The 27880-nt window shown below is 55.7% G+C and overlaps 1 protein-coding gene across 2 annotated transcripts; it reads left to right on the top strand.

Moving 5' to 3' along the window:
- Positions 1 to 1551: 1551 nt before the first annotated feature.
- On the top strand, positions 1552 to 27880 carry LOC138814471 (sodium/calcium exchanger 2). 2 transcript variants are annotated; one of them, XM_070003362.1, is made up of 10 exons: positions 1554 to 1802; positions 6660 to 7351; positions 12903 to 13543; positions 15142 to 15564; positions 20223 to 20326; positions 20470 to 20487; positions 22345 to 22469; positions 22716 to 22815; positions 25759 to 26037; positions 26899 to 27880. In XM_070003362.1, the coding sequence occupies exons 2-10, from the start codon at positions 6677 to 6679 to the stop codon at positions 27273 to 27275; spliced, it is 2742 nt and encodes a 913-aa protein (XP_069859463.1). In that variant the 5' UTR covers positions 1554 to 1802; positions 6660 to 6676; the 3' UTR covers positions 27276 to 27880. The 2 variants fall into 2 exon arrangements, with proteins under 2 accessions (XP_069859470.1, XP_069859463.1); XM_070003369.1 differs by lacking the exon at positions 20470 to 20487 and having other exon boundaries at positions 1552 to 1802.

The raw sequence follows: 27880 nt of genomic DNA, 5'->3' as shown, positions 1-27880 counted from the left end.
TTTACATTGGCTGTCTCAAAAATTACTCCAGCTGGTGGCTCATGCCTGTAATCTTAGCTACTCAGGAGGCTGAGATCTGAGGATCACAGTTCAAAGCCAGCCCGGGCAGGAAAGTCTGTGAGACTCATCTCCAGTTAACCACCAGAAAACCGGAAGTGATGCTGTGGCTCAAGTGGTAGAACGCTCACCTTGAGCTGAAGAGCTGAGGGACAGCGCCCAGGCCCAGAGTTCAAACCCCGAGATCAACAACAACAACAAAAAATTATTCCAGACTCACCCCAAGTAAAGCCTACGACCACACCCCAGCAGGAGGAAATTTGGGTGCAGATCCCAGTGCCGGGTACAAAGCAAGACCCCAACTGAGAGGGAGAAAAGACTAGAGACTACAGTGGGAGCTGGGCTGAAGAGCCCAGAAGAGTGGAGAGCCGGGGATGGGGCCAGGCTGATTTCCTGTCCTGTGTCCCTGCTGGAGCTCAGGGCACAGTGGAGACACCCTCTCCCTCCCACCTGCCCCTGCACAGGGCCAGGAACAGAAGGGAGCATCAGGGTTGTGAGGATTGAGCCGGGGGTTCTTGATCCCTGGAGTAGAGCTGGACCCAGCAGACACCTGCTTCCTGGGAGCACATGGCAAGGGCGGGCCCCACGGGCATTCTGCCTCCTGTCAGGAAAGTCTACCCAGGAGTCTGACCACCTGCACTGGCCATAAAGACCTTCACCATTCTCCAGGGATCTGGGGAGCCTCTGAGTCTTCATCCCCAGATGCCAGGCCCCAGGCATGAGAAGTTCGAGGTGGCTGGGCTCCCCTGGTCTTGGCCACAGGCCCAGGGGTGTGCAGCCTGGCTGGTGGGGTGCTGAGCGCGGGCTGCTGGCAGAAGGGGCTTGTCCTTGCTCTGCCCATCTGTGGGGACCAGTGTGCCCCCCCCATCATCTGTCCTGGACAGGATGGGCCTGGGGTGGGGTCTGTGGTGTCCACACACACAACATTGTGCATGCATTGTCCCGTGTACATATGTGTGGAAGATGCATGTGCATTGTGTGCATTTGCATGCACACATGCATGTCGTGTGCACTTGAAGAGCTCACCACTTTGGGTCTCCAGGAGGCTGGGTTTCCCACACCCCTCCCCAGTTTCTTGCCCTCTCCTGGGCAGTTGTAGCAAGTCCCACCCGGTGCCTCAGTTTCCCCATCTCTACATTAAAGCTAAGAGCAGCACGGGCCTCCTCCCACGCCTGGCAGGGGACTGGTTGTGTCAACTTGCATCAGGCACTTGTGGAAACAAAAGTCTTCACCAAAGAGTGTCTGGGGGCCATGGCGTGGCATGGCATGGCGTGGCAGGTGGGGGTGGCCGTGGGGAGGCCCGCGGGGCCATGCTGGCGGGGAATCTGGCCCTGACTCTGCCAAACCCCCGCCCTCCCGGCCGAGCCTGGAACTATTTGTGGCTGCTTTTGCTTCGTTTGGTCCTTGTATGGTTGGGAGGCTGCCGGGAGGGGGGCAGGGGTAGCCCGGCTGCCTCTCGGCGCACGCGTGAGCACACACATGCGTTCACACGCATGCACACGCGTGCACAGACACGCACACGCGCGAGGGCCGCTGTCCACAGTCTCTGGTGCTGAACCTGGAGTCAGGGAGAGAAGAGAGGCTCGGGGGCCCACCACCTCCCGCCCTCCCCGCCCTCCCGCCCCGGCTCCGCCCCTCCCTCCCCTCCCTCTTCCCCCCTCCCTCCTCCTCCCCGCTCTTCTGGGCTCTGGCTTCTCTCTCTCTCCACCTCCAGCCCCACGCGGGGACCGCGGGCTCAGCTGCAGGTAGGAGACCCTGCGGAGAGGGGGTGCGGGCTGCGGGGGGTGCCAGGGCCAGGGTGCCTCCCCTGTCTTTGGGGTCTGCTCTGGCTCTGGCTGGGGGACGCCCTACAGTGGCTGCTGCCCTGCCCCAACTCCCTGGCTCTTGGCCCCAGTCTGCCTGTCCATCCAGCCGTCTGCCCACCTGCCTGTCCACCTGCCCGTCCATCTGTCCACTGTCCATCCGTCTGTCTGGGTCCGTCCAGCAGCTCTCCAGGTCCTGAGCCCCACTGCCGCTCTTACGCCATCGCCACCGAGCTCTGCTCTCTCTACCGCCTCAGCTTCCCCTCACCGACCGACAGACCAACTGACTGACCGTCTGTCTCTTCTTCCATGTCTCTACTTTCCCATCTCCACCGCCCGCCTCACCCCAGCCTCTGCTTGTCTCTCTGTCTCTGTCTCTCTCTGTCTCTTCCTCTCCTCTCCCTGGGGGCCACTTAACTCCATCCTACACACCTTGTCCCCACCCCTAGCAGAGGGGGGGTCTGGAAGATCCCCCCTACAGAGTGGGCTCCCCCAGAAGGCTGGGAGTCCCCCACTTTTATCTCTTCCCATCTCTCCTGGCCCACACCCTCCTTCTCCATCCCCTCCCCTGCCATGGGCCGGCACTCCGGCACTCCGCAGCTAGCCGGTCCTGCCTGCTGTCTAACCTTGGCAGTCGAGACTGGACCAGTGCTTCTTGAAGTCAAACTTCCACATCCGTCTGGCTGTTTGTCCAAGTGATTGACTCAGTTGTTCTTTTGACAACTACTGAGCAATTTTCCCCCAACTTGGGGCTGTGTCAGGCCTGGCCAGTCCTTCCTACAGTCTCACTTTCTCTCTCTCTCTCTCTCTCTCTCTCTCTCTCTCTCTCTCTCTCTCTCTCTCTCTCTCTCTCTCTCTCTCTCTCTCTCTCTCTCTCTCTCTCTCGTGTGGCGTGCTAGGCACAGATCTCTCGCTGGGGACGGGAGGCAAAGGTTTTTCCTGGCTACCACTTGGGGGGCTCGTGGCCAGTTCTCCTCCCTATTCTTGGGGAAGAGCCCCGGAGATGAAGGCTGGGGAGGAAGGGCCATGTGTCCTCCGCCCCCCTGGCCAGGAGCGAGGTCCCCGCCCCATGCCTGCACCGCGTGGGGACTCCAGATGGCTGGGGAGATCCCACGCCTTTGCTTTCCGGTCTCTGCTCTGCGCCTGACTGGAAAACTGGGTGCTTAGCCAAGTCCTTCCTCTCCCCACTCCAGACCTCAGTTTACCTGCGGGTGTAGCCCAGCCCTGAAGCCCAAGTAGAGTGTGTGTTGTGTGTGTGTGTGTGTGTGTGAGAGAGAGAGAGATCTGCAGACATAAATGGTAGTAGAATGTGTGTGTTCAGAAATCGGGGTCCCCCCTTTATACTCATAGGGGTGTTGGGCAGAAAGCGGGGAACCCCACTGAGCCATCTGGCCACAAGCCTACGAGGCTGCAGGGAGATGGCCCTGGAGCCGGCTGCTGCCTCTGCAGGACCTGGGCAGCCCACACGGCTGCTGCCCCCAGCCCCCCTCCCAGCCCCGCACCCCACGGACACAGATCAGCTTTCAGGCCGCTGGCACTGGAGGCCTGGGAGGTGGAGGTGGGCAGGGCGGGAGGAGCACTGAGCGCTGGGAGCCCGGAGGCCCCCGCCCTGGAGCCCAACCCAGCCTCCTGGCCATTCATTTTACAAATATTTATCTAGTGCTTTCTCTCCTGACCTCTCCTCCCCTGAGGCCCGCGAGGAGAGCCGGCTGGCTGGCTGTCTGAGAAGGGGAGGGAGTGCTAGGAGCTCTGGCTGACTGCGTTTGGCTGATTTATGGGGCGGGGAGGGGGGGCGGCTGGGGGGGGATCCCCACCCCCAGGCCTGAAGGACTGGTGAGAACACTAGCCAGGGGCTGCAGTAGGAAAGACCTATGGTTAGACTTGGAGGAGGACTGGCTCCCCAGGCCACAGCTCTAACTGGTTAGAAGCATTTAGATGAATGCTTGCCTCTCAGGTGGCCCCAGCGTCTCTGAAAAGCCCAAAGAGAGGGAGGGAACAGTGAGCTGGAATCGTTGCTTTAGCTCCTGGTGGGTAATTATGCCTATGTCGTTGTTAATTAGGGGGCTGCTAATTGGCTGTATCATTAGGGGCCTTGCCAAGGGGGCTAATTGTGTGGTGGCCCTTTAAGAATCACCCCTCTTCCCGCCCACGCCTTCTCTCTTCCTCTCCCCCCTCTCTCTCCCTCTCCGTTTCTCTCTCTCTCTCTCTCTCTCTCTCTCTCTCTCTCTCTCTCTCTCTCTCTCTCTCTCTCTCACACACACACACACACACACACACACACACACCACACTCACACTCTCCTTTTAGAGAAGTTCTGCCAACATTCTGTCTCCCTCCCCCAGGAGCCAGCTCCTGTACGTGGGTGTGAGTCGGGGGCAGGCTGTAGGTTAGACTCCCAGAGGAACTTTTCAGACAGGATTGGAAGCTGAGGGTGGAGGGGTAGAGAGGTGACCAGCTAGGACTACTCTTCTGCCCTCCATCCTTTCTCTTCTGGGTTGCTATAGTGACACAGGGGGCAGGGCCAAGGAGTTCCTACTTGGGGTCCCTCTTTGAAGCCATCGACCCAAGTCACTGCTGGGTGATTTGGGACAAGTTATTTGATCTCTCTGAGCCTTGATCCTCTCCTCTGTGAAATGGGTGGAACTCCCTAAAGGGAGACAGTAGTGCCATTTTGGATCGATGGGCAGGGAAGGTGACAACTGGAGGAGAGGGTGTGAGGGTCTGGATGTGGGGGGAGAGAGTACCAGGAAGGGGGTGCAGCAGGTGCAAAGGCCCAGAGGCAGAAAAGCCTGTGAAGAGGGTGGTGTGGCTGGAGCTGCATGGGAGAGGGGAGGAGAGCAGAACATGGGGTCAGAGAGCACATGGGATGGGAGGGGAGCTGGTACCCAGAGATGCCACCATAACAAGGAGGAATAGCGGTCCCTCCCAGCCCCACCACATCCCAAAGCCAGGGCAGGAGCCCAGTGAATGCTAGCCGAGAGCCATTAGACTCACAGACACTTGGAGTTTGGCCTCATTTACCTATTGTCACTGCTGGGGTTTTCTCCCAGGCATCACCTGCAGCCATCGTCCCCTCCCTTCTCAGGGCTGTGTAAGGTTCCACCTCACCTCTGCTTGACCACAAGCTTCTACGTGGCATTGCTGACCAGCCTCTGGGTTCAGAATTGCTTAGCTTTCGGACTAAACCCACGGGGAACATCTTCTAGGTGCCTTTTGGTAGGTAGATGAACCTGCGTCTCTTGGTTCATTTCCTAGGAGCAAGATGGTAGAGGGCTGGATGGTAGAGGGTGAGATGGTAGAGGGCTGGGTGGTACAGGGCAGGATGGCAGAGGGCAGGATGATGGAAAGCTAGATGGCAGTGCTGGGTGGTAGAGGGCAGGATGATGGAGGGCTGGATGGTAGAGTTCTAGGAGGTAGAGTGCTGCATGGTAGAGCCCTGGATAGTAGCGGGCAGGATGGTAGAGGGTGAGATGATGGAGGGCTGGGTGGTAGAACACTAGATGATAGAACACTGGTTGGTAGAGGACAGGATGGTGGAGAATAGGATGATGGAGGGCTGGATGGTAGAGTGCTGGATGATAGAGCCCTGGATAGTAGAAGACGGGATGGCAGAAGGCTGGATGGTAGAGTGCTGAGAGGTAAAAGTGCTGGATGGTAGAGGGAGGGATGATGAAGACTGGATGGTAGAATGCTGGGTGGTAGAGTGCTGGATGATAGAGTGTGGGGTGGTAGAGATCAGGATAGCAGAGGGCAGGATGATGGAGAGCTGGGTGGTAGAGTGCTGGATGATAGAACACTGGTTAGTAGAGGACAGGATGGTGGAGAGTAGGATGATGGAGGGCTGGATGCTAGAGCCCTGGATAGTAGAAGATGGGATGGTAGAGGGTGGGATGATGGAGGGTTGGGTAGTATTGGGTAGTAGAGGGCAGGATGGTGGAGGGCAAGATGATAGAGCACTGGATAGCAGAGGGCAGGATGGTGGAGGGCGGGATGATAGAGCACTGGATAGCAGAGGGCAGGATGGTAGAGCACTGGATAGCAGAGGGCAGGATAGTGGAGGGTGGGATGATAGAGCACTGAATAGTGGAGGGCAGGATGATAGAGCACTGGATAGCAGAGGGCAGGATGATAGAGCACTGGATAGCAGAGGGCAGGATGATAGAGCACTGGATGGTAGAGGGCAGGATGGTAGAGGGCGGGATGATAGAGCACTAGATAGTAGAGGGCGGGATGATAGAGCACTAGATAGTAGAGGGCAGGATGGTAGAGGGTGGGATGATAGAGCACTAGATAACAGAGGGCAAGATGGTGAAGGGCAGGATGATAGAGCGCTGGATAGCAGAGGGCAGGATGGTGGAGGGCGGGATGATAGAGCGCTGGATAGCAGAGGGCAGGATGGTGGAGGGTGGGATGATAGAGCGCTGGATAGCAGAGGGCAGGATGGTGAACGGCTGGATGACTGGCCAGAAGTTCTCAGAGTTCCTAACGGGTTCGTGCTCTCCCAGCTTCACAGGGGGTCCTCTGTCCTTTGCCCGCCGTGTTTGTTCCCTTGTGTGCTTGCATTTGTGTTTGTTTTTTGCACGAACGTTCGCTCTGTAGCCCAGCGGGGCCTCAAACTCCCCATCCTGCGCCCTCAGCCTCCCAGGCATCCTTCTTGGCCGTCCCTGGGTGTGCCGGACGCTCTCTGGGGCATCTCCTCGGTCACTCCGGGAACCCAACGCACCTCGGCTTTTGTGCAACAGAGCGGAGTAGGGGCCTCTCCCCTGACCTCCTCGTCGTCCTCCTCCTCCCCCCTCCCAGGACCCCAACGTCCCCCCATGGCTCCGCTGGCTTTGGTGGGGGTCGCGCTCCTCCTCGGGGCTCCCCCGTGCTTGGGAGCCGTCACCCCGACGCCCTCCCTGCCGCCTCCTCCAGCCAATGAGAGCGAGGACAGCCCGGAGGGCTGCCAGGGCTCCTACCGCTGCCAGCCCGGGGTGCTGCTGCCCGTGTGGGAGCCGGACGACCCGTCGGTGGGGGACAAGGCGGCGCGGGCCGTGGTGTACTTCGTGGCCATGGCCTACATGTTCCTGGGCGTGTCGATCATCGCCGACCGCTTCATGGCGTCCATCGAGGTGATCACGTCCAAGGAGAAGGAAATCACCATCACCAAAGCCAACGGCGAGACCAGCGTGGGCACCGTGCGCATCTGGAACGAGACCGTGTCCAACCTCACGCTCATGGCCCTGGGCTCCTCGGCCCCCGAGATCCTGCTGTCGGTCATCGAGGTGTGCGGCCACAACTTCCAGGCTGGGGAGCTGGGCCCGGGCACCATCGTGGGCAGCGCCGCCTTCAACATGTTCGTGGTCATCGCCGTGTGCGTGTACGTCATCCCGGCCGGCGAGAGCCGCAAGATCAAGCACCTCAGGGTCTTCTTCGTCACGGCCTCCTGGAGTATCTTCGCCTATGTCTGGCTTTATCTCATCCTCGCCGTCTTTTCCCCTGGTGTGGTGCAGGTGAGTGGGGACGCCCCTCTTCCTGTCTGTCTGTCTGTCAAAATCTGGCTCCCAGCTTGGCGCATCGATTCACTAGATGCACAAGTGAATGTTCCTAGGACCAAGGGCTGGAGTCCCCCCACCCCCCACCTCAGGGTGCTGTAAGTGCGTCTCTGAAGGCCGCAGGTGGTAGCACCTACTGCTCCCTGGTGCTCATCCATCCAGGGTACTTCTGGAACCCTCACAAGTTTGGGTATGGTGGCTCATGTCTGAAATCCCAGCTACATGGGAGGAGGAGATGGGAAGATCATGGTTCAAAGCCAGTTAGAGGGGGGATGGATCTCAAAGCGTAAGCCAGATATGGTGGTTCATGCCTGTGAGCAAAGTCTGGACCCTGGGAAAAAAATTAAAAATATAATAACTTAAAGCAGATGAGTGCCAATGGTTCACGCATCCTAGCTTCTCAGGAGGCTCAGATCTGAGGATCCCAGTTCAAAGCCAGCTGGAGCAGGAAAGTCCAGGAGACTCTGAAAAAATTACCAGAACAGCAGGAAGTGGAGCTGTGGCCCACGTGGTAGAGTGCCAGATTTGAGCAAAAAAAAAAGCTCAGGGACAGAACCCAGGCCCTGAATTCAAGCCCAGGACTGGCAAAAATAAAATAAATACCTAAAAACCTAAAGTACAGCCAGGTGCCAGTAGCTCACACCTGTCATCCTAGTTACTCAAGAGGCTGAGATCTGAGGACGGCAGTTCTTAGCCAGCCTGAGCACTTATCTCCAACTAACCACCAGAAAACCAGAAGTGGCGCTGTGGCTCAAGTGGTAGAGCGCTCACCTTGAGCTGAAGAGCTGAGGGACAGTGCCCAGGCCGAGAGTTCAAGCCCTGTGACTGACAAAAAAAAAAAAAAAAAAAAAAAGCCAGAAATGGAACTGTGACTCAAGTTTACATTTGCCTAGCAAATGTAAAGCCCTGAGGAACATAGTTCAAACTGAGGGGGGGGGGGGGAGATGGAGAAGGAGAGGGAGAGAGAGAGAATGCTGGGAATGTGGCTCAGTGGTACAGTGCTTGCCTAGCACTGGGTTCGATTCCTCAGTACCACATAAACAGAAAAGGCTGGAAGTGGCGCTGTGGTTCAAGTGGTAGAACATTAGCCTTGAGCAAAAGAAGCTCAGGGTCAGTGCCCAGGCCCTGAGTTCAAGCCCCAGGACTGGCAAAAGAAAAAGAAAACTATCTTACATAAGGTATTTCCAGTGCTAACAGGGCCTTTCCATCTGTGTTGTTGGCTTTTTTTTCCTGGTGATACTGTGGTTTTGAACTCAGGGACTTACACTTGCTGAGCTGATACTCTAGCACTGAGTCATGTCTTCGGTCTAGGCTCCTGGATCTGTGCAGTGCACACCAGGTATTGTTACATATTTACCTAGACTTGTGTCTTTTGCATAATTGATTCTCTCATTCTCATAATTCATAGGAGATTAGCATAAACCAGCCAGTGTTTACAGACAGCTGCTAATTGGTTGAGGCCAAAATTTACATAGTATATGCACAGGCATGTAGAGAACCATGCCCACATCACACAACGCAAGCTCTGCATTTGTTGGCTAGGCAGCCATCGTTTGCATAATTCATTCATTATTCATCACTGGTTTCTGATATCAAGATAATTTATGTGGACTCAGTGTAACTTATATGTCCGTCCAGTCCAGCAGGCATATCAACCCCATGACCACTTTGCATAATTTATCCTAACACAGAGACAAAAATTAAGACCCACAGCAGCATAATTTACACCTACATTCCCACAGCCATTTGCCCAGCATCTTAGCTGCCTTCCTTCACAACATTTGCTTAATTTATCTCCTATAACTCTATTTGCATAATTTATTCATGGGCCTGGCCTCATTCGTTCACACACATGCATAATTTATTTGCGGGTGCCCAGGATTCATTCACACGTGGACGTGATGTATTAATGCCTGTCAGGTTTTCCCAGCTCGTAGACCCTAAGAAGAATGGAAATCGAGAGATATAAAAATGCTTTATAGGTGCTGAATTAAGGCAGAACTCAGGGCTCAGAAATCCCAGGGAGGTGGTTTCTGGGAAGGTGGCTCAATGGTAGAGTGCTTGCCTCACATGCATGAGGCCCTGGGTTGGAGCCTCAGCACCACATAAACAGAAAAGGCCAGAAGTGGTTCTGTGGCTCAAGTGGTAGAGCGCTAGCCTTGAACTGAAGAGCTGAGGAACAGCACCCAGGCTTAGAGTTCAAGCCTCACAACTGACCAAAAAAGAAAAAAAAGAAAAGAAAAGAAATCACAGGGAGGAAAAGGGGAGACAGTGTCCCAGAAAGTACTGAGTTTCCTAGCTGGCATGGAGACAATTTCAAAATCAAGCATCGTACAGTTCTCTGGTGCTATTAAAGCTAGTTTTGGGCCGGGCCCTGGTGGCTCATGCCTATAATCCCATCTACTCAGAGGCAGAGGTAGGAGTATCTTGATTGGAGGCTGGCTTAGATATAAACCACAAGCACATATCTAAAAAATAACTTAAGTGAAAAGGTACTGGAGTGTGGCTCAAATAATACAGCAACTGTTTTGCAAACAGGAGTCCCTAAATTCAAACCCCAGTACCCTCTCAGAGAGAGAGAGGACGGGAGAGAGAGAGAGAGAGATCTCAGAAAATGGTCGCATGCAAGATTTTCCAACACAACACATATAAAACAGAGTTGAGCTCTGCGCTGCAGTGATTCTGAACTGAGTTTGGGGTGTAGGCATGCTGCGGGGCGCCCTGAAGGGAGACAGGACATGAGACAGCTCTGTGCAGATATATTGTTTCCAACAACCTGACATTATGAGACCATTACAACCCAGGGCCTCTTTCCCCACCCCCCCCAGTTACCATGGCAGCTCTTTGGGGGGGGTGTTCCCACGCTGGGGACTTTCCTGGGGGTCTCAATCTATCCCCATGGCAAGCCGTCCACGTACATACTGCAGCCGTGGATATGAAGCTTCAAGAATTGTGTCTCATCCACAGGCTGGAAATGAAGTCTTCATTTCAGTTCTGGGGAATGAACCCAGGGCCTCTGGCATGCTAGGCAGATGCTCTACCACTTGAGACACGCACCTTCCTCTTCCCAAAAATATTTCTTTGTATTTTGTTTCTGAGACAAAGGCCCCCATAACTTTGCCTAAGCTGACCTAGAACTTGACATACTTCAGACTAGCTGGGACTACAGACAGACACTCCCACACCCAGCTCAGGGAATTAAGGCAAGTCTCAAGAGGTTGAGATTTTTCCCCCCTGATTAATGGAGAGCCCCCAGCACTGTGCATAGCAGTGGCTTCAATTAATACAAGGGAGGGTATTTGTGTCACAGCTGGTGCTAAAAGTTCCACCTCTTGTCATAAACCCACCTGGTGGCTTTGTGCACTTTGGCTGTTTCCAGGCCCCCTCTTTGCCCCTGAGCTGTCACTAAACACAGCAGCAGGAGATGTGGTGGCTGGATGTTAAAAGCTACTTTCCCTGTCATTTATAAGGAACTCCTGGCGGGGGGGGGGGGGGGGGGGGAAGCAGCTCAGACCAACGAGTAAATACACTTCAATTTTCTCTTCTTTATCTTTAATGAGAAAGGTAACATTTGGGTCTTTTCATTTTCTTTCTCTTTTTTTTTTTTTTTTTTTTTTTTTAACAGTACTAGGGCTTGAGCTCAGGGACTCAGGCTCGCTAAGTTCTATGTTGAACCCACTTCTAGTCATTTTTGCTTTCTGATGTAGGGTCTCACTTTATGCCTGGATTGGCCTGGACTTCCATCCTCCTGTTTGTGCCTCCTGGTGTCATTGGGGATGACAGGCGTGCACCACTGCACCAGCCACTGTGTCTCCCCTGGGATGACAGATGAGCCTCACCACGCCCAGTGATTAATTGAGATGAAGTCCCACAAACCTTTCTGCCTGGGCTTGGCTTTGAACTGTGAGCTCCAATCTCTGCCTCTCCAGTAGCTGGAACTACAAACTTGAGCCAATGCACCTGGCCTTTTCTTTTTGTGATTTTTTTTTTTTTTTCTGATTGTGAGGCCTGGGCACTGTCCCTAAGCTCTTTGTGCTCAAGGCTAGTGCTCTACCATTTGAGCCACAGCGCCACTTCCAGTCTTTAAATGGTTAATTGGAGATAAAAGTCTCAGGGGGACTTTTCTGCCCAGGTTGCCTTTGAACTGAGATCCTCAGATCTCAGCCTCCTGAGTAGCTAGGATTACAGGCATGAGCCACCAGTGAGTGCCAGCTTTGTCCCTGATTTTTTTTTTTTTTTGGTCGGTTATGGGGCTTGAACTCTGGGCCTGGGTACTGTCCCTCAGCTCTTCAGCTCAAGACTAGCACTCTACTGCTTGAGCCACAGCACACTTCCAGTTTTCTAGTGGTTTTTATTGGAGATCGAGTCTCATGGACTTTCCTGCCCGGGCTGGCTTTGAACCAGGATCCTCAGACTTCAGCCTCCTGAGTAGCTAGGATTACAGGCGTGAGCCACCAGCGCCCGACTGTCCCTGATTTTTTGTTCGACTGGTTGGCTGGTTTGGGAAGTACGAGAGCTTGAAATCAGGACCTACTAAGTAGGCACTTTACCACTTGATAGTCATGTGTGATTTTTGATGTATAAAAAGTGGATGGAGGGGCTGGGAAGGTGGCTCAGTGGTAGAGTACTTGCCTTGCATGCATGAGGCCCTCAGTTCGATTCCTCAGCACCACATAAGCAGAAAAAGCCTGAAGTGGGGCTGAGGCTCAAGTGGTAGAGCACTAGTCTACAACGGAAGAGCTGAGGGACAGCACCCAGGCCCAGAGTTCAGGCCCCACGACCGAAAAAAAAAAAAAATGGATGGATGGATGGGCACTGGTGGCTCATGCCTGTAATCCTAGCTTCTCAGAAGGCTGAGATCTGAGGATCACGGTTCATAGCCAGACCTGGCAGGAAAGTCTGTGAAACTCTTATCTCCAATAAAACACCAGAAAACCAGAAGGAGCACTGTGGCTCAAGTAGTAGAGCAGTAGCCTTGAGCTGAAGAGCTCAGGGACAGCGCCCAGGCCCAGAGTTCAAGCCCCATGACCGACCGGAAAAAAAAAAGTGGATGGATGTATGAAGGCTGGGCGGATGATGAGTGGATGGATGATGATGGATGAATGGACGATGAATCATGGATGAGTGGACGATAGATGGCGCTTGGATGATGGACAGACGATGATGGCTGGCTGGAGGATGGATGATGAATGATGGATGGATGGATGAGGGATGACAGATGACCCCCACTCTGCGCTGACACTCTTGCTGATCCAATCCCACGCTGCCCTCACCCTGCACTGAACACGTTCTCACTCAGACCCTATTCGCCCACGATGGCCCCGCCCCACTTTGGCCACTCTCTGATCTGACCACGCCCTTACAGTCCCACCTGCTTTGACCACGCCCCATGCCGGCCACACCCCCGCCCACCCTGCCACGTCTCATGCCGGCCCCGCCCCGTTTTAACCACGCCCCTCTCCAGCCCCGCCCCGTTTCGACCACGCCCCTCTCCGGCCCCGCCCCGCAGGTGTGGGAGGCGCTGCTGACGCTGGTCTTCTTCCCCGTGTGCGTGGTGTTCGCCTGGATGGCGGACAAGCGGCTGCTCTTCTACAAGTACGTGTACAAGCGCTACCGCACCGACCCGCGGCGCGGCGTCATCATTGGAGCAGAGGGCGACCCGCCCAAGGACATCGAGCTGGACGGCGGCCTAGAGGCTCCAGGAACGCCGGGGACGCCGGGCCCGGGCGACGGGGACGCAGGGCGGCGCGAGGCTGCGCAGATCCTGAAGGCGCTGCGGCGGCGCCACCCGGACAAGGAGCCCGCGGCGCTGCTGGGCGCCGCCCGCTATTACGCGCTGCTGCGGCAGCAGAAGAGCCGCGCCTTCTACCGCGTGCAGGCCACGCGCCTGCTCACCGGCGCCGGCAACGTGCTGCGGCGCCACGCGGCCGATGCCGCCCGCGCGCCCGGGCCGGCCGACGGCATGGACGACGACGAGGACGATGGCGCCAGCCGCATCTTCTTCGAGCCGGGCCTCTACCACTGCCTGGAGAACTGCGGCTCCGTGCTGCTCTCGGTGGCCTGCCAGGGCGGCGAGGGCAACAGCACCTTCTACGTGGACTATCGCACCGAGGACGGCTCGGCCAAGGCGGGCTCAGACTACGAGTACAGGTGAGGGGCGTGGCCCGACCGCGCGTGGGCGGGGCCTGAGGCGGAGGGCGTGTCCCAAGCGGGAGTGGGCGTGGCCTGGGCAGGGCCTGACAGGGCGAGGGGCAGGGCCTTCTCCGCGGAGTGCAAATGGAGAATGGGAAGTCGTGGGAAGGGGCCCAAAGGGGCGGGGGCTGCAGGTTGTCTGTTCCATCCTGGGGTCAACACTGAGAGTCAAGTCTAACATCTGAGGTGCTGAACCGCACCCTGCCTGTCCATGACTGGGAGGCTGTCATCCATTGTGTCCAGTTTTGGAACAGATGTGGAGATCCAGCCTTCCCACGTCCAGCCTTTTTTCGTGTGTGTGTGTGTGTGTGTTGGTCCTGGGGCTTGAACTCAGGGCCTGAGCACTGTCCCTGAGCTTTGTTGCTTAAGGGTAGTTCTTGACCACAGGTCCACTTCTGGATTTTTGCTAGTTAAGTGGAGATAAAAGTCTCACGGATGGTTCCTTCCCCAACTGGCTTGGATCTGTGCCTCTTGAGTAGCTGGGACTACAGGCGGGAGCCACCAGCACCAGGTTTACACACACACACACACACACACACACACACACACACACACAATAGATCCTAGGTTTGGCCTCAAACTCTAAGATCCTCCTGCCCCCAACCTGGGCGTGTACAACCACGCCCAGCCCTCTACTCAATTTTTTATTTTGAAAATTTTTACACCTACAGAGGTGTGATGAATTCACTTTGATGAGTCCTCACGTAACCCTCACCCAGACTCACCCGCTGTGCATTTGGCCCTGTTTGCTTTCAGTCTATGCAACATATAATAGCGTATCTGTAACATCTTGCGAATGTGAGTTACCAACCCCTCACCCTGCGTGTTCCTGGGTATTAGCATGGTTTCCCATGAGTCACGGGACCACACTCAGAAAAGTTAGCTGAGTGGGTGTCCCCCAGTCAGTGTCCTGTCCGTGTCTGCACTTCCCATGTCCTGTGGCATGCCTGGCTGTGTTCTGCAGATGCCCTGGACACTACTGTGTCCTTACCATATGGCACAGGTGCTCGAGTAGTGTTTGTTGAGTGAATCAAGGATGCCGAGTTAAGGACTGTGGGCTTTCTCTTCAGGGCGCCTGAGGAGTTTTTATCAGACGAGTGACAGATTCCATTTCAAGATCCTCAAATCCCACTGCTCCAAGTGTGGCCTGGGCACCAGGCTCACAGGCCCCAAAGCTGAGGAGAAATGCTGAATCTTGAAACACCAGAGGCTTTTGAACCCGAATCCCTGGAGAGCACTCCAGGCAGGCTCCCTCTTAACTTAGGGAATTTGCACGTGCTGTTTGTCCCTTCTGCTCAGAGCTTGCCTGTTCCTGTGCCTCCATCCGCATTAAGTCTGCTCCTTTAGGAAGTCCACCCTGATTTCACACCCATCATTATCCGTTTGATGGCCACCCTTGTAATCCTCCCTTGGGAAGGAGTTGCTTTATCTCCTCTGTCCTCCTCCTCCGTGCAGCCCCTGCCCTGATCCCCCACGCCAGTCACCTGCCATTGACCGGCCCTCCCTCCCACCCTCCCTCCCTCCCTCCCTCCTTTCCTTTGTCCCCCCTGGCGCAGCGAGGGCACGCTGGTGTTCAAGCCGGGCGAGACACAGAAGGAGCTGCGCATCGGCATCATCGACGACGACATCTTCGAGGAAGACGAGCACTTTTTCGTGCGACTGCTGAACCTGCGCGTGGGCGACGCGCAGGGCATGTTCGAGCCCGACGGCGGCGGGCGGCCCAAGGGGCGGCTGGTGTCACCGCTGTTGGCCACCGTCACCATCCTGGACGACGACCACGCGGGCATCTTCTCCTTCCAGGACCGCCTGCTGCACGTGAGCGAGTGCATGGGCACCGTGGACGTGCGCGTGGTGCGCAGCTCGGGCGCGCGCGGCACCGTGCGGCTCCCCTACCGCACGGTGGACGGCACGGCGCGCGGCGGCGGCGTGCACTATGAGGACGCGTGCGGAGAGCTCGAGTTCGGCGATGATGAGACCATGTGAGCACATGGCCCGCAGCGGCCGGGGGGCGGGGCTGGCGAAAGGGGCGGGGCTCGAGGAGAGGCCAAGGATTCTGAGTGGACGGCGCATGGGGCGGAGCTAGCGAGGAGGGCGTGGCCTTGGAAACGGAGAGAGGCTGGGAGAGGCCAAGGATTCTTAGTGGATGGCGTCTGGGGCGGAGCTAGAGAGAGGGGCGTGGCCTCAGAAACAGGGAGGCTGGGAGAGGCCAAGGATTCTGCTGAGTGGACAGTGCCTGGGACGTGGCCTGGGGAACAGGTGTCTGAGTGGGAGGGATCTGGGAATCACAGCATGGCTGACAGGAGTCCTGGCAAGTTTTGAGATTGAGCAGGGTCTGGGAAATGGAGGTTGGGAATAGGCAGAGCCTGTGAATGCTAGATAGATGGTCTTGTGTGGCCTTAAGAGTGGCCTTGGACCAGGCACAGAAATGGTGCTTGGCTGAGTGGAGTTGGGATCTGGAGCCCGCAGGGTCTTCTGAGTGGGTACTAGCAGAGGGAAGGGAGGTTGGCTGGGCTGAAGGGTCAGCACTGGAGACAAGGCGTGGCCTTGCAAATGGATGGTGGCGGCAAGGCCAGAGAAATGGTGCTTGGCTGAGCAGGGGGCGGGGCCTGTGGAATGGGTGGGGCGCGCTGGGCTGGGCTGGGTGGTGGGCGTGGCCTTGGCGCTGGGTCGGGTCTCCCCCGGGTTCCCAGAGAGACGTGGGGAAGAGTGGTTGAGGTCCCTCTCTGCCGATGATGGAAGTCTGGGTTGGGACCAGCAGGAGAGGGCTGGGCCCGGGGCAACGGGCGTGGCTTGAGGGTGGGGCTGGTGGGAAGAGGCGGAGCTCGTGGAAGACCCAGGCTCTACGGGGAAGGAGGGGTTGGGGCGGGGGAGGGGGGGCTGGATCCACACGCGGACATAGATGTCAGCCTTGGCCCCCGCTGTGCTCAGGCCCGCCCCGCAGCCCTTCCCCCGCCAGGCGCACGCGCCTCGCCGCCCCGCTCCCTGCCGCCCCCGCAGCCCAGCTGTCGACTCCTCCCGGCCGCCCACGCGCCTCCCACCGGAGCCCCTCCGCGCTCCTGCCTCTCCCGGTCCTCCCGGCCTCCGCCTGGCTGCCCGGGCTGCTTCCCTCCGGGTCCCTCCATCCCTGCCCCCCGTGTCTAGCGCCCTGACTTTTGTGATATTTCAGGCCGTCTCCACTGCTTCCCCCCCTCCCCCGTCCCCCACTTTCTGTCTGGCTAAATCCCTGTCTGGGGAGCTTGAATTGGCAGCTACTGGTGGTGTTGGGAGGAAACTGTCTTGACTTCATCTCTTATAACCGAGAGGCTGGAGGCATCCGGTCCCTCCTGTAATCCAACCTGTGTCTCTCACATTGCTGTAATCCCACGGGGCCCTCTCCTCCTTCAACAAGGCTTCCCCAGTCTGGGACACCCTCTGTCCCCAGCCCCCGCCCGAAGCTTCCAGCTGTGACTTCAGGAGACACAGGGAACAGGAGGCTAATTAGCGTTTAGGGAAACACTTCCTTCCTCCGACGGGCAGGCGTTAATTAGAAGCGCTCTGGAGCAGGCTGGAGGAGAGGCCTGGGTAGGATCAACACAGAGGAGGAGCCAGACAGAGAATAAGAGGGACAGAGACGGACAACAGGGAAGAGAGTCAGGCCCAGGGACAGTCTGTACTGCACCGAAGGGAGAATTGGGGTCAGTGAGAGATGAGGGGAGGCAGGATAAGAAAGTCAGAGCTGTCCAGCTTGGTGGCTCACGCCTGTAATCCTAGCTACTCAGGAGGCTGAGATCTGAGGATTACAGTTCAAAGCCAACTGGGACAGGAAAGGCCATGAGACTCTTATCTCCAAGTAACCACTTAAAAAAGGAAATGGGGCTGTGGCTCAAAGTGGTAAAGCACTAGCCTTGAGCAAAGAGAGCTCAGGGACAGTGCCAGGTCCCAAGTTCAAGCCCCATGACAAAACTAAATAAAGTCCGAGGTCAGAGGTTGAGGGGGTGAAGGGCCAGTGAGTAGAGTTTCTGAGGAGCAAGGAGAGAATGGCCAGCTGGAAAGGAAGACTGCTTCTTTCGATCTCAGAAAGGCCTGCTATTATGTCGCTCAAATCTCTCTTCCTGTCCTCCAGCGGCTTAGGTTTCTCTCCTTCTGGATCACCTGAATGCTTGCTTTCTTCCTTCCAGGCTACCGGCTGACGTGTCACTGTGTCAGTCACAGGGTGGCAGCTGCCTGTCTCCCAGAGTGGCAGGGACACATGTGTCACCATGCCAGTATGTCACTGTGTCTGTGAGGCGTGCCTTGGGAGACCTCCGCTCACTCAGTTTCAGCACCACGAACAGCTCCCAGCCCACTCCCAAGGTCCTCCGCCCTTTCTTCCCACCTACAGGAAAATTTAAATACCTAGCAAGCAGGAGCGTGGAGATGGGCGTTTGTCCCCACGTGACCCATTTATGTGCGGGTCCTGGCCCAGCCATGCTGTCAGCCGTGCTTTATTTCATCCCTTGGGCCCTGAATAACAAACACAAGGAGTCAGAGAGGGTCAGAGACAGTAAGAGAGACCCAGGAAGAAGCTGAGATAAGCAGAGATAGACAGGCAAAAGTGAATCGAAGGTGCAGAAATGGAGATTGAAAAGAATAAACAGCAGGGCGCTGGTGGCCCACATCTGTAATCCTAGTTACTCAGGAGGCTGAGATCTGAAGATCACAGTTCAAAGCCAGCCAGGGCAGGAAAGTCCATAAGACTCATCTCTAGTTAAACATCAGAAAACTGGGAGTGGTGCTGTGGCTCAAGTGGTAGAGCACTAGCCTTGAGCTGCAGAGCTCAGGGACAGTGCCCAGGCCCAGAGTTCAAGCCCCACAACCGACAAAAGAAAAAAGAAAAGAAAGATAAAGACATCAAGAAGCATTAAGAAGTCAGGTTCTGAGGGTCATGCCTGTAATCCTAGCTAGGTAAGATGACATCTGGGAGATCGCAATTCAAAGCCAGCATGGGCAGAAAAGTCCACCTCTAGTTAACTAGAGAAATGCCCGACTGGACATGTATCTCAAGTGATAGAACACCAGCCAAGTGAGCAAGTTGTGCAAGCTCAAGGCCCTGAGTTCAACCCCCAGTACCATCAAAAAAAAAAAAAAAAGCATAAAGAAGCTAGGGTATGCTGGCACCTGCTTATAATCCCAGCTATTTGGGAAGCAGAGGCAGGAGCACCATAAGTTTGAGGCCAGCTCCAGGCAAAGTTAGTAAGACCCTACGGCAGAATCAAAATGCCAACCAAAGGGGCGGGGTGGGCGTTGCTCAAGCGGTAGAACATTTGTCTAGCAAGGACCTGGGCTCAACTCCAGCCCTGCAAAGAAAGACATAAAGAGGCAAGACATGAGGAGGTAGGGAGGTGCGTGGCCCCCAGCTGGGCTCCGCAGGTTGGCAGTGGGGGTGTTGAGCATCTGGTCCCCGAGGAGGAGCATCTGCTCCTCGGTGGGGAGAGGCTGCGGGGGTGCGAGCGCGGTGGCAGGGCGGTGTGATTGGCGGGGGCGGTGTGATTGGCAGCAGCTTCCTCCACTGGGTGGCACGGGGGCGGGGCCTGCCTGTGGCAGGGGGTGGCGGGCGGCGCCGGGGCTGCGTGATGGTTCCAGCTCCTGACAGTTGCTAGTGGCAGATCCCGGGACAGTCTGGGGTGCTGAGTCCAGGTGACTCTCTGGGCAGTAGGTAAGTTGTGTGCCTGGATCAGGGAACAGGTAAGTCGTCTCCCCGCCACACCCTGGGAACGGAGGTACAGGAGGGCAAAGTCAAGTTGCCCTCCGATAATATCTCAGGATGGAGGGCAGGAAGCTGGAGGCTTTCTGTACTGAATTTACGTGTTTACTACATGGTAGGCAAAAGATTAGAGATGAACTTACCTGGTGGAAGTTTTTGAGTGTTAAAGTGAGTTAGCAGGAAAACAACAAAAGCAAATATATGAATGGGCCTGTTAGATTAGAACTTGATATGCAGGCCAGGTGTGGCCATGCATACCTGTAATCCTAGTCTACTCAGGAGACAGGAGGATCGAGGTCTGAGGCCAGCTGTGCATAAAGATATGAGACCCTATATGAAAAAAACAACAATAAAAGCAAAATGAGGCTAGGAATGTACAGGCCTTGCCTAGCAAGCTCAAGGCCCTGAGTTCAAACTTACCTCAGTACCAAATAAGAAAAACAAAAACAAAAAACTAAGACTGGTTCAGAAAAAAAGCCTGGGGCTGGGTCAGTGGGGTGGATTTCAGCCTTAAGAGAGTGAGAAGCCACTTCATTGAGATGAGGAAGTCGGAATGGAGACCTGGTGGGCCTGGAGAAGCATGCCTGATGGAAGCAAGCACCAGGCAGAGGGAAGAGCAAGTGCAAAGGCCCTAAGGTCTGAGCAGGCAGGAAGAGCTCAGAGACCAGAAAGGTCTGGATTATGGAGGAATCTCATGGAACATTCTAATACTTTGGCTTTTCTGTTAAGTAAGACAGATCCCGTGCAAATGTCCTGAGCAACTGCGTTTGTGACAAGCAGACCCTCTACCTCTGGAGTAATTGGAGGCTGGGGTCAAGGAGTTGCCCTGGCAACCAGACAGCCAATAGGAGCGTTGTCTGGCAGTTCTAGGGTGTGGCTTTAGGTTAGCATCCTTCCTCCCCTCCCCCCTTCCAGGAAAACACTGCAGGTGAAGATAGTGGACGATGAAGAATATGAGAAAAAGGACAATTTCTTCATTGAGCTGGGCCAGCCCCAGTGGCTCAAGCGAGGGATTTCAGGTGAGGAGTGCCGGGTGGGCTGCAGGAGAATGGGGTCCCGGGGTTGGGGGACCCTAGGGGCTCAGGCGTAGCCACTCAAGCTCGTGAGCGTGAGCCTTGCCGAGATCTGACCTCACTGTGTCCCTGTCTCTGTCTCTCCCCAGCTCTGCTCCTCAATCAAGGTGAGTGGGGTCACCTCGGCAGTGAGTGGGGGGACCCCCTGGAGGGGGGCTGGGGGGCCACCCAGAGTTGAGTTGGGGGCCAGGGGGAGGTGAGCGAGAGGAAGGTTGAGGCTGGGAGAGCGCTGATATGGTGTTGGGGTTCTGGTTAGGGGTATAGTCATGTTGTGGTGTTGGGTCTGGGGCCTGAGGGGGGCTAGAAGGGAAACAGGGGATGCTTAGGGGACTGGGGACCCAAGGTCTGTCTTCTGGTGGGGTCTGGGCTGCAGTTCAGGTAGAGGCTGTGTTCTAGACTTGTGATGGGATGAGAATTGAGTTCCACTGACATCAAGGCTGAGTTTGGGGTTTGAGGTGACTATAAAGTTTGAGGGGAGGCAGGGTCAGATGTTGGGGGTGACAGTTCATTCTAAGATGAGTGGTTTAACCATGGGGACAGGATAGCCCTGTCACAACTGGAGCTGGCCATCAGGGCCAGGCTGCGCCACAAGCCGCTGGACAGACATACTGCAAATCCCCAGCGCTTGATGCTAAGTTGCTTCTTTTTTCCCCCTCTTCTTTTTCTTTGGTGTTTTTGAAGCAGGATCTTACTACATATTCCAGGCTGGCATGGAAATTTATGGTGATCCTGCCTTGGTCTTCTGAGTCCTGGGGTTACAGGTGTGCAGTTCAGCACATAGCCAGAGTGGTTTTATTTATTTATTTGTGTCAGTCATGCAGCTTGAACTCTGGGCCTAGGCGCTGTCCCTCAGCTCTTCAGCTCAAGGCAAGTGCTCTACCACTTGAGCCACAGTGCCACTTCCAGTTTTCTGGTGGTTCATTGAAGATAAGAGTCTCATGGACTTTCCTGCCGGGAAAGTCCCATGATCCTCAGATCTTAGCCGCCTGAGTAGCTAGGATGACAGGAGTGAGCCACTGGCACCCGCTCCAGAGTAGCTTTTGAATGTTCCTTCTTGTGGGTGGCTCTCTCCTGCCACATGGCCAATCCATCTTGTGACTCCACCTTGCTGTGTAGCGTTGGTATTGTTTCTAGGCCCTCTTCTTGCAGCCGGTGAGCAAGACCTCCTCCCATGAGGTTCTGGAGGGTCAACTGTCCATCACTTATGCCTGCACTCTACTGGCTGTAACTCAGACTGGTGGCCATGCCCAGATGCAAGGAACTCTGGGAAATGTAGTCCAGCTCTTTGCCCAGGAAGCTGGTTGGAGTGAACCCATAGCTGAGTTCTCTTATAGCCAGGGTATCAGAGGCAGGAGTTGACTGAGGTCTGGGGGGCAGGTGTAGTGCTGGAATTGGGGGCAGGACCAGGGCCAGGGTTGAAGTAGAATTATGTTCGGGGTGGAGGTGGTGCTGGGCTTAGAGTAAAGAATGAAGAATCTTTAGGAAGGAAAACAATCTCCAGGCCAGGATGTGGGTGGATCTAGAGCCAGGATTTGTGACAGATCCTCCTCCTTCCTTGCCTCAAACACGTGCCAGGAAGGTTCCAGAACTTGAACATAGAGACAGACCTCTTTTCCCAAGAATGGGGATGGGAATGACAACGCTGGTGGCAATAACCCAGGAAATAACACTCACTGGAGATATGAAAATTAAGGCCCAGAGAGGCCAAGGCACTGCCTAAGGTCAGCCATCTGTGTCTGAACTCCCAAACAGAACTTCATGGGTCTCAGGGTTGTCAGAGAGATGGAAGGTCTGGTCATCATTTATTTGGGGGCGGGGAGGGTGGGGGAGAGAGGTGTCAACCAACAAAGTGTACCAGAGGAGAACAACTAGCTTTTCTCCATCAAAAGGAACAGGGATTAAGGTATCACAGGCCCAGTTAGGCAGGCCCCCTGGCAGTCCAACTCCCATCCTTCATGCTTCAGGAGATGGGGACAGGAAGCTGACCGCTGAGGAGGAGGAGGCACGCAGGATAGCAGAGATGGGCAAGCCAGTACTTGGGGAAAACTGCAGGCTGGAGGTCATTATCGAGGAGTCCTATGACTTTAAGGTAATTGGGGGGGGGGGGGCTCACTTCATGGCTACTTCCCCTGGGAAAGCTTGGGAAGGGAGGAGCCACAAAGATTCCCAGGAAGACATTGGCCCAGGCCCTTGTCCAGGGCCAGCGTCAGCACCATGGACAGTGCATGCCCTTTCTCCCTCCCCCACCCCTACCCCCACTGGCTGGGGAGGGGAGGGGACCCCCCCTCATTGGGCCGCCCTGGGGGTGCTCATGGTGTGCTGGTCTCATCCCCAGAACACGGTAGATAAACTCATCAAGAAGACGAACTTGGCCTTGGTGATCGGCACCCACTCATGGAGGGAGCAGTTTCTAGAGGCAATTACGGTGAGCGCAGGTAAGTGGGGCTGGAGGGGGGGGAAGAGACAGAGAGGTGGGGAGGGGAAGAGGAGAGAAGAGAGATCGCTCTGGGCAAGAGGAGGGCAGGGCCTGGAAAGATGGGCTCCTCTGTTGTCATGGAAACAGTTACCCAGACACCCCAGGCTCACCATCCCAGCAGCTTAGGTTCCCCACCTCCTTGCACCTCCTGCAGACCCGCAGTGCCCCTGTGTGGCCAAAGAAAAGATGACACATTGGGGCCAGCAAATTCCATCCTGGGGACTCACACTAGCCCTCTGGGATACAGACCCCAGGAACTGACTCCCACAGGACATCCAGAAAGGCCTCGGAGGTCAGGGTACCTCCTGGGACAGGATACCCAGTTCACTGCGGAGAGGAAGCTTGCCTCTGGGATCCAAAGAAGCCAGGTGTCTTCCCAGTGGGAAATTACCAGGTATCCCAGGCCTAGAGGCGCCCCTGCCGGCCTGCTGAAGGGGGTGTCCCTGGCATCCACCTATTTCTGAGGGATCTCCTGGGCCAGCCCCATGAGGGAGAGAGGGGACAGAAGTGACCTGGACTGACGTGGCCCTCTTCTGTGGAGTCACCAGGTAGCAGCAACCCACATAGATGGGTCTGGGACAGGAGACTCCAGGAAGCACACGGTAGGGATCTTGGCCTAGCCTGGAGGTCAGGGAAGGCTGCCAGGAGGAGGTGGCCCCTGGGCTGAGTCACAAGTGGGATGGGAGGGCGTTCTAAGGCACAGCAACACCGAGTACAGAATTGTGAGGTTAGGTCACACTTGGGGACAGTGCCTCCTTTTGTTTTGACTTGTTTTCGTTTGAGCAGTACAAGATAGAGTTCGAAGTCAGGGCCTCGCTCTGGCTTGTTGACTGCTGTTCCACCACTTGAGTCATACCTCCAGCCTGGATTTTTGCTGGCTGTTTTTGGAAATGGAGTCTTTGAGACTTTTGTGCCTGAGCTTTTGAACTCTGATCCTCTGGAGTGGCTGATCCAGAGTGGCTGTGATTCTAAGTGTGACCCACCGATGCCCGGTGGCAAATGCTTAGTCTGAAGCACAAAAGAGGCAAAAGGACTAGGCTAGAAGGCAGCAGAGTCTGAGTTGGAAGACTTTGGAGCAGGGCGGAGAAAAGCTCTGGTGGAGACAAAGACTCCAGCCCCCTCCCCGAAATGTGGCTTTCCCAGAATTCCCTGAGGGTAGCCGCAGCCATGTCCCCAGATAAAAATATCCACTCTCCCAGAATTCCTTGCAGCTAACATTGGTAAATAAGTGCTTTCCCAGAGTCCCTTGCAACAGCAGCCGTCTCACCCAGCGTGGCAATGAGAGGGAAACAGGGTGTCCGTGGCTTCTCTGACCTCCGCCAGGTCGCACTGGTTTGGTTAGAGGTGAGCTCAGCAGAAAAGTCAACCACCAGTGGCTGAATGCACATTGAAGTTGATTTTTCATTCACAAAGGCAGTGCATTGGTTCTCAGGTCAGTAAACACCATGAAACAGTCCGGCGCCCCTTTGCTTTGCCTCCCTAATTCCCGACATCTGCCCTTGTGGCTATAAAATGACTGCTGCCCATCCAGGTGTTAAGTCTTTGTTTCAAGGAAGGAAGAGGAAACAAGCAAACAGGAAGAGGCAATGGGTCTGTTTTGAGTTTCCAATTTGAGTTTCTAGTTTGAGGTTGTAGCCTAGACGTCATGCTTCCAGATGGAGCCATGGGGAACCAAGAAACCACAAAAACCACCGGGCTAAACATTTACACATCCAAGCTTTGATTTCTTTCTCAAGCCAAGTGGCTTAGTAAGCTCAGAAAGTGGAAGAGGGCCCTCACTGAGGAATCCCTGCCTGCTTGGCCAGGAGGCGGCCTCTACAAAGCAGCTCTGTGACTGGGTGGCTTTGCAGGTGGGCGTAGCCTTTTGCAAGTGGGCTCCATTTGTTTGGTAGACATGGTTTTGCTGGTAGGCATGACAGGGTGAGGCCACTGAGTGGGCGTGGTTTGCGGTGGGTGTGGTTTGCGGTGGGTGTGGTTTGTGCATAGTTAGGGCCAGCCACATTTCTTAGCATCCTTCCACATGCAATGCTTTGTGCATAAGTGAACTCACGGGTTCCCTTCATCATCTCCTACTTATCAGCCAGGGATGAGGTCACCACTGTTTGCGCTTTCACTTCATACAAGTCACTGCAGGCCCAAGCAGGTCAGATCAGACCACAATGGATAACAATTTCTCAGGATAAAGGAATCACTCACATAGCCCAAAACATGATACACTGTTCCTACATCAGGAAAATTAGGACTTTAAAGAAATCCTGTGTGTGTGTGTCTGTCTGTCTGTGTCTGTGTCTGTGTGTGTGTATGTATTATTACCCTACTGGATGAGATGGCCACTGTTGCAAGGGACTGTGGGAAAGCACATATTTAGCATTGCTAGCTGCAGGGAACTCTGGGAGAGTGGATATTTTTATCGGGGGACATAGCCATTGGTAGCCTCAAGGGGTTCTGGGAAGGTGACTAATTTTAGCTGGGTGTTCGTCTCTTGCTGTGGGAGTTCTGGGAGAGCAAGAACAGTTACTTAGTATGTGGCAAACGTTAACCACAGTGAATCTGATGACTCAATATTTCTAGCTGTGGACATGGCTTTCAATAGCTGTAGAAGCTTCTGGTAAAGGCTATTTTTAGCCAAGAACAGGCCAGACAGGGATCCCTGGAAGCTAGATATTTTTAGCAAGGTGTTAAAGGCCTCTTTGCACCTCAAGGTATTTTGGAAAAGTAAATATATTTACCTGGGATCAACACTCTCTAGCCGCAAGGGATTCTGGGAAGGTGGGTTTAGCTGCCCACACAGCCACACCTAGCTGCAAGGGACTCCAGGAAAGCAATTGGCTTGGTGAGTCTCAACTACAATGGGGCCTCTGTGGGCCACAGCATGTGCCCCAGCTGGGTCATTTGCCCACAGGGGATGAGGAAGAAGAAGAGGATGGGTCTCGGGAGGAGCGGCTGCCGTCCTGCTTTGACTACGTGATGCACTTCCTGACGGTGTTCTGGAAGGTGCTGTTTGCCTGTGTGCCCCCTACCGAGTACTGCCACGGCTGGGCCTGCTTTGGCGTCTGCATCCTGGTCATCGGCCTGCTCACAGCCCTCATTGGGGATCTCGCCTCCCACTTTGGCTGTACTGTGGGCCTTAAGGACTCTGTCAACGCTGTGGTCTTCGTGGCCCTGGGCACCTCTATTCCTGGTAACACCTCAGGGTTGCTGCTCAGTGGGGCAGGGTGTCAGAGAAGCCTGGCAGGAGCAGCAGAAGGGAAAGGTTTCATAGAAGAAAGGTGGGAGCTGGGCGTGGTGGCACCTGCCTGTAATCTCACCTACTTGGGAGGCAGGGGTAGGAGGATCAAGATATGGAGGCCATCCCAGGTAAAGTTTTCTGGACCTTGTCTCAAAAACAAAGTATGAAGAAGCTAGCCAGGTGCCATTAGCTCACGCCTGTCATCCTAGCTACTCAGGAAGCTGAGATTTGAGGATCATGGTTCAAAGCCAGCCCATGCAGGAAAGTCCGTGAGATTCTTATCTCCAATTAACCACCAGAAAACCAGGAGTGGCGCTGTGGCTCAAGTGGTAGAGCACTAACCTTGAGTTGAAGAGCTGAGGGACAGTGCCCAGGCCCTGAGTTCAAGTCCCATGACTGAAAAAAAAAAAAAATTGGGCATTAGTGGTGTATGCCTGTAATCCTAGCCTCTCAGGAGACTGAGATCTGAGATCGCAGTTCAAAGGGGCCCATAGCTCTGATTTCTAGAAAGCAGGCTGTGGGTCCTCCAAACACAGACCATGGGCTAGAAGAGAGCCAACATTGGAAAGCAGGCGGTGGGGTAGTACTGAGTGGGGGGGAGGGGGTGTCCCCTAGTAGATACAGGCAGTATGTAGTGGTGCTCACTAGTGCAGACAGCTGTGAAGAGCAGGCCCAGTGGAGTAAGTCCAAGGATGGTGGTGGACTTTGTCTCTGGGCCTGGGGTCAGGGCCTAGAATCCCCACTGGAAATCAGGGTGCACTCCAGGCACACGGCCCCCACCCCACCCCCGACCCGCGTGTCCTGTTCCCACAGACACTTTCGCCAGCAAGGTGGCGGCGCTGCAGGACCAGTGCGCAGACGCGTCCATCGGCAACGTGACCGGCTCCAACGCGGTGAACGTGTTCCTGGGGCTGGGCGTGGCCTGGTCGGTGGCCGCCGTGTACTGGGCGGTGCAGGGCCAGCCGTTCGAGGTGCGCACCGGCACCCTGGCCTTCTCCGTCACCCTCTTCACCGTCTTCGCCTTCGTGGGCATCGCCGTGCTCTTGTACCGACGCCGGCCGCACATCGGGGGCGAGTTGGGTGGCCCGCGGGGACCCAAGCTGGCCACCACCGCGCTCTTCCTGGGCCTCTGGTTCCTCTACATCCTCTTCGCCAGCCTCGAGGCTTACTGCCACATCAGGGGCTTCTGAGCCTCCCACCCCGTCCGCCCTCGCGCAGGGGACTCGGCTGCACCTGCTCTCGGACCCTGGGCTCCTCTAGACTCAGCCTGGGCCCTGGGACTCAGCCCCTTCATCCTCCAGAAACTTGGCCTCCTGGGGTGGGGGGGTAGGGTGGGATGGGGGAGAGCAAGCTTCCTGTCCCACCACCCTCCCTCCCCCCCTCTTCCCAGAGCTATCCAGCCCATCCCCAGAGAAAATCCCCCTAAAACATTCTGCAGCTCTCCCCAGGGAACTCCTGGAGGGAGGAGCCAGAGCAGGGTGGCATTGATCCTCACCCTACCCCCCCCAACCCTCAGGGAACCCCAGCCAGCCCTGGGGGAAGGGCGAGGGGGGTGCGGTGCAGGCTGCAGACCTCCCCTGGCCTGGAAGGAGGGAAGAAGTTTGGGAGTCTGTCCCCAGGCTCAGCTGGAGGAGGCAGGTTTTGAACCCACAACTTATCACATTCCAGCGCCCCTTCGTGCCCCCCCCCACCTCTGAGGGTCCCCACCACGCCTTGGAGGAAGGAGCCTGCGGGTGTATATAGTGTGTTTGGGGAGGGGGGACATGGGAGGGTGCATGTCTTTGGGAAGGGAGGG

This window comes from Dipodomys merriami, unplaced genomic scaffold (genome assembly GCF_024711535.1).
Source record: "Dipodomys merriami isolate MVZ:Mamm:240054 unplaced genomic scaffold, mDipMer1.0.p SCAF_106, whole genome shotgun sequence".
Classification (NCBI taxonomy): Eukaryota; Metazoa; Chordata; class Mammalia; order Rodentia; family Heteromyidae; genus Dipodomys; species Dipodomys merriami.
Note: the sequence above shows the minus strand (reverse complement) of the source record. Positions and strands in the feature narration are given on the sequence as shown.

Coding starts and splice junctions, on each gene's coding strand:
- LOC138814471 (XM_070003362.1), top strand. CDS start 6,677: ATGGCTCCGCTGGCTTTGGTGGGGGTCGCGCTCCTCCTCGGGGCTCCC. Junction 13,544..15,141: donor GGCTCAGACTACGAGTACAG/GTGAGGGGCGTG, acceptor CCCCTGGCGCAG/CGAGGGCACGCTGGTGTTCA. Junction 22,816..25,758: donor GGCAATTACGGTGAGCGCAG/GTAAGTGGGGCT, acceptor ATTTGCCCACAG/GGGATGAGGAAGAAGAAGAG.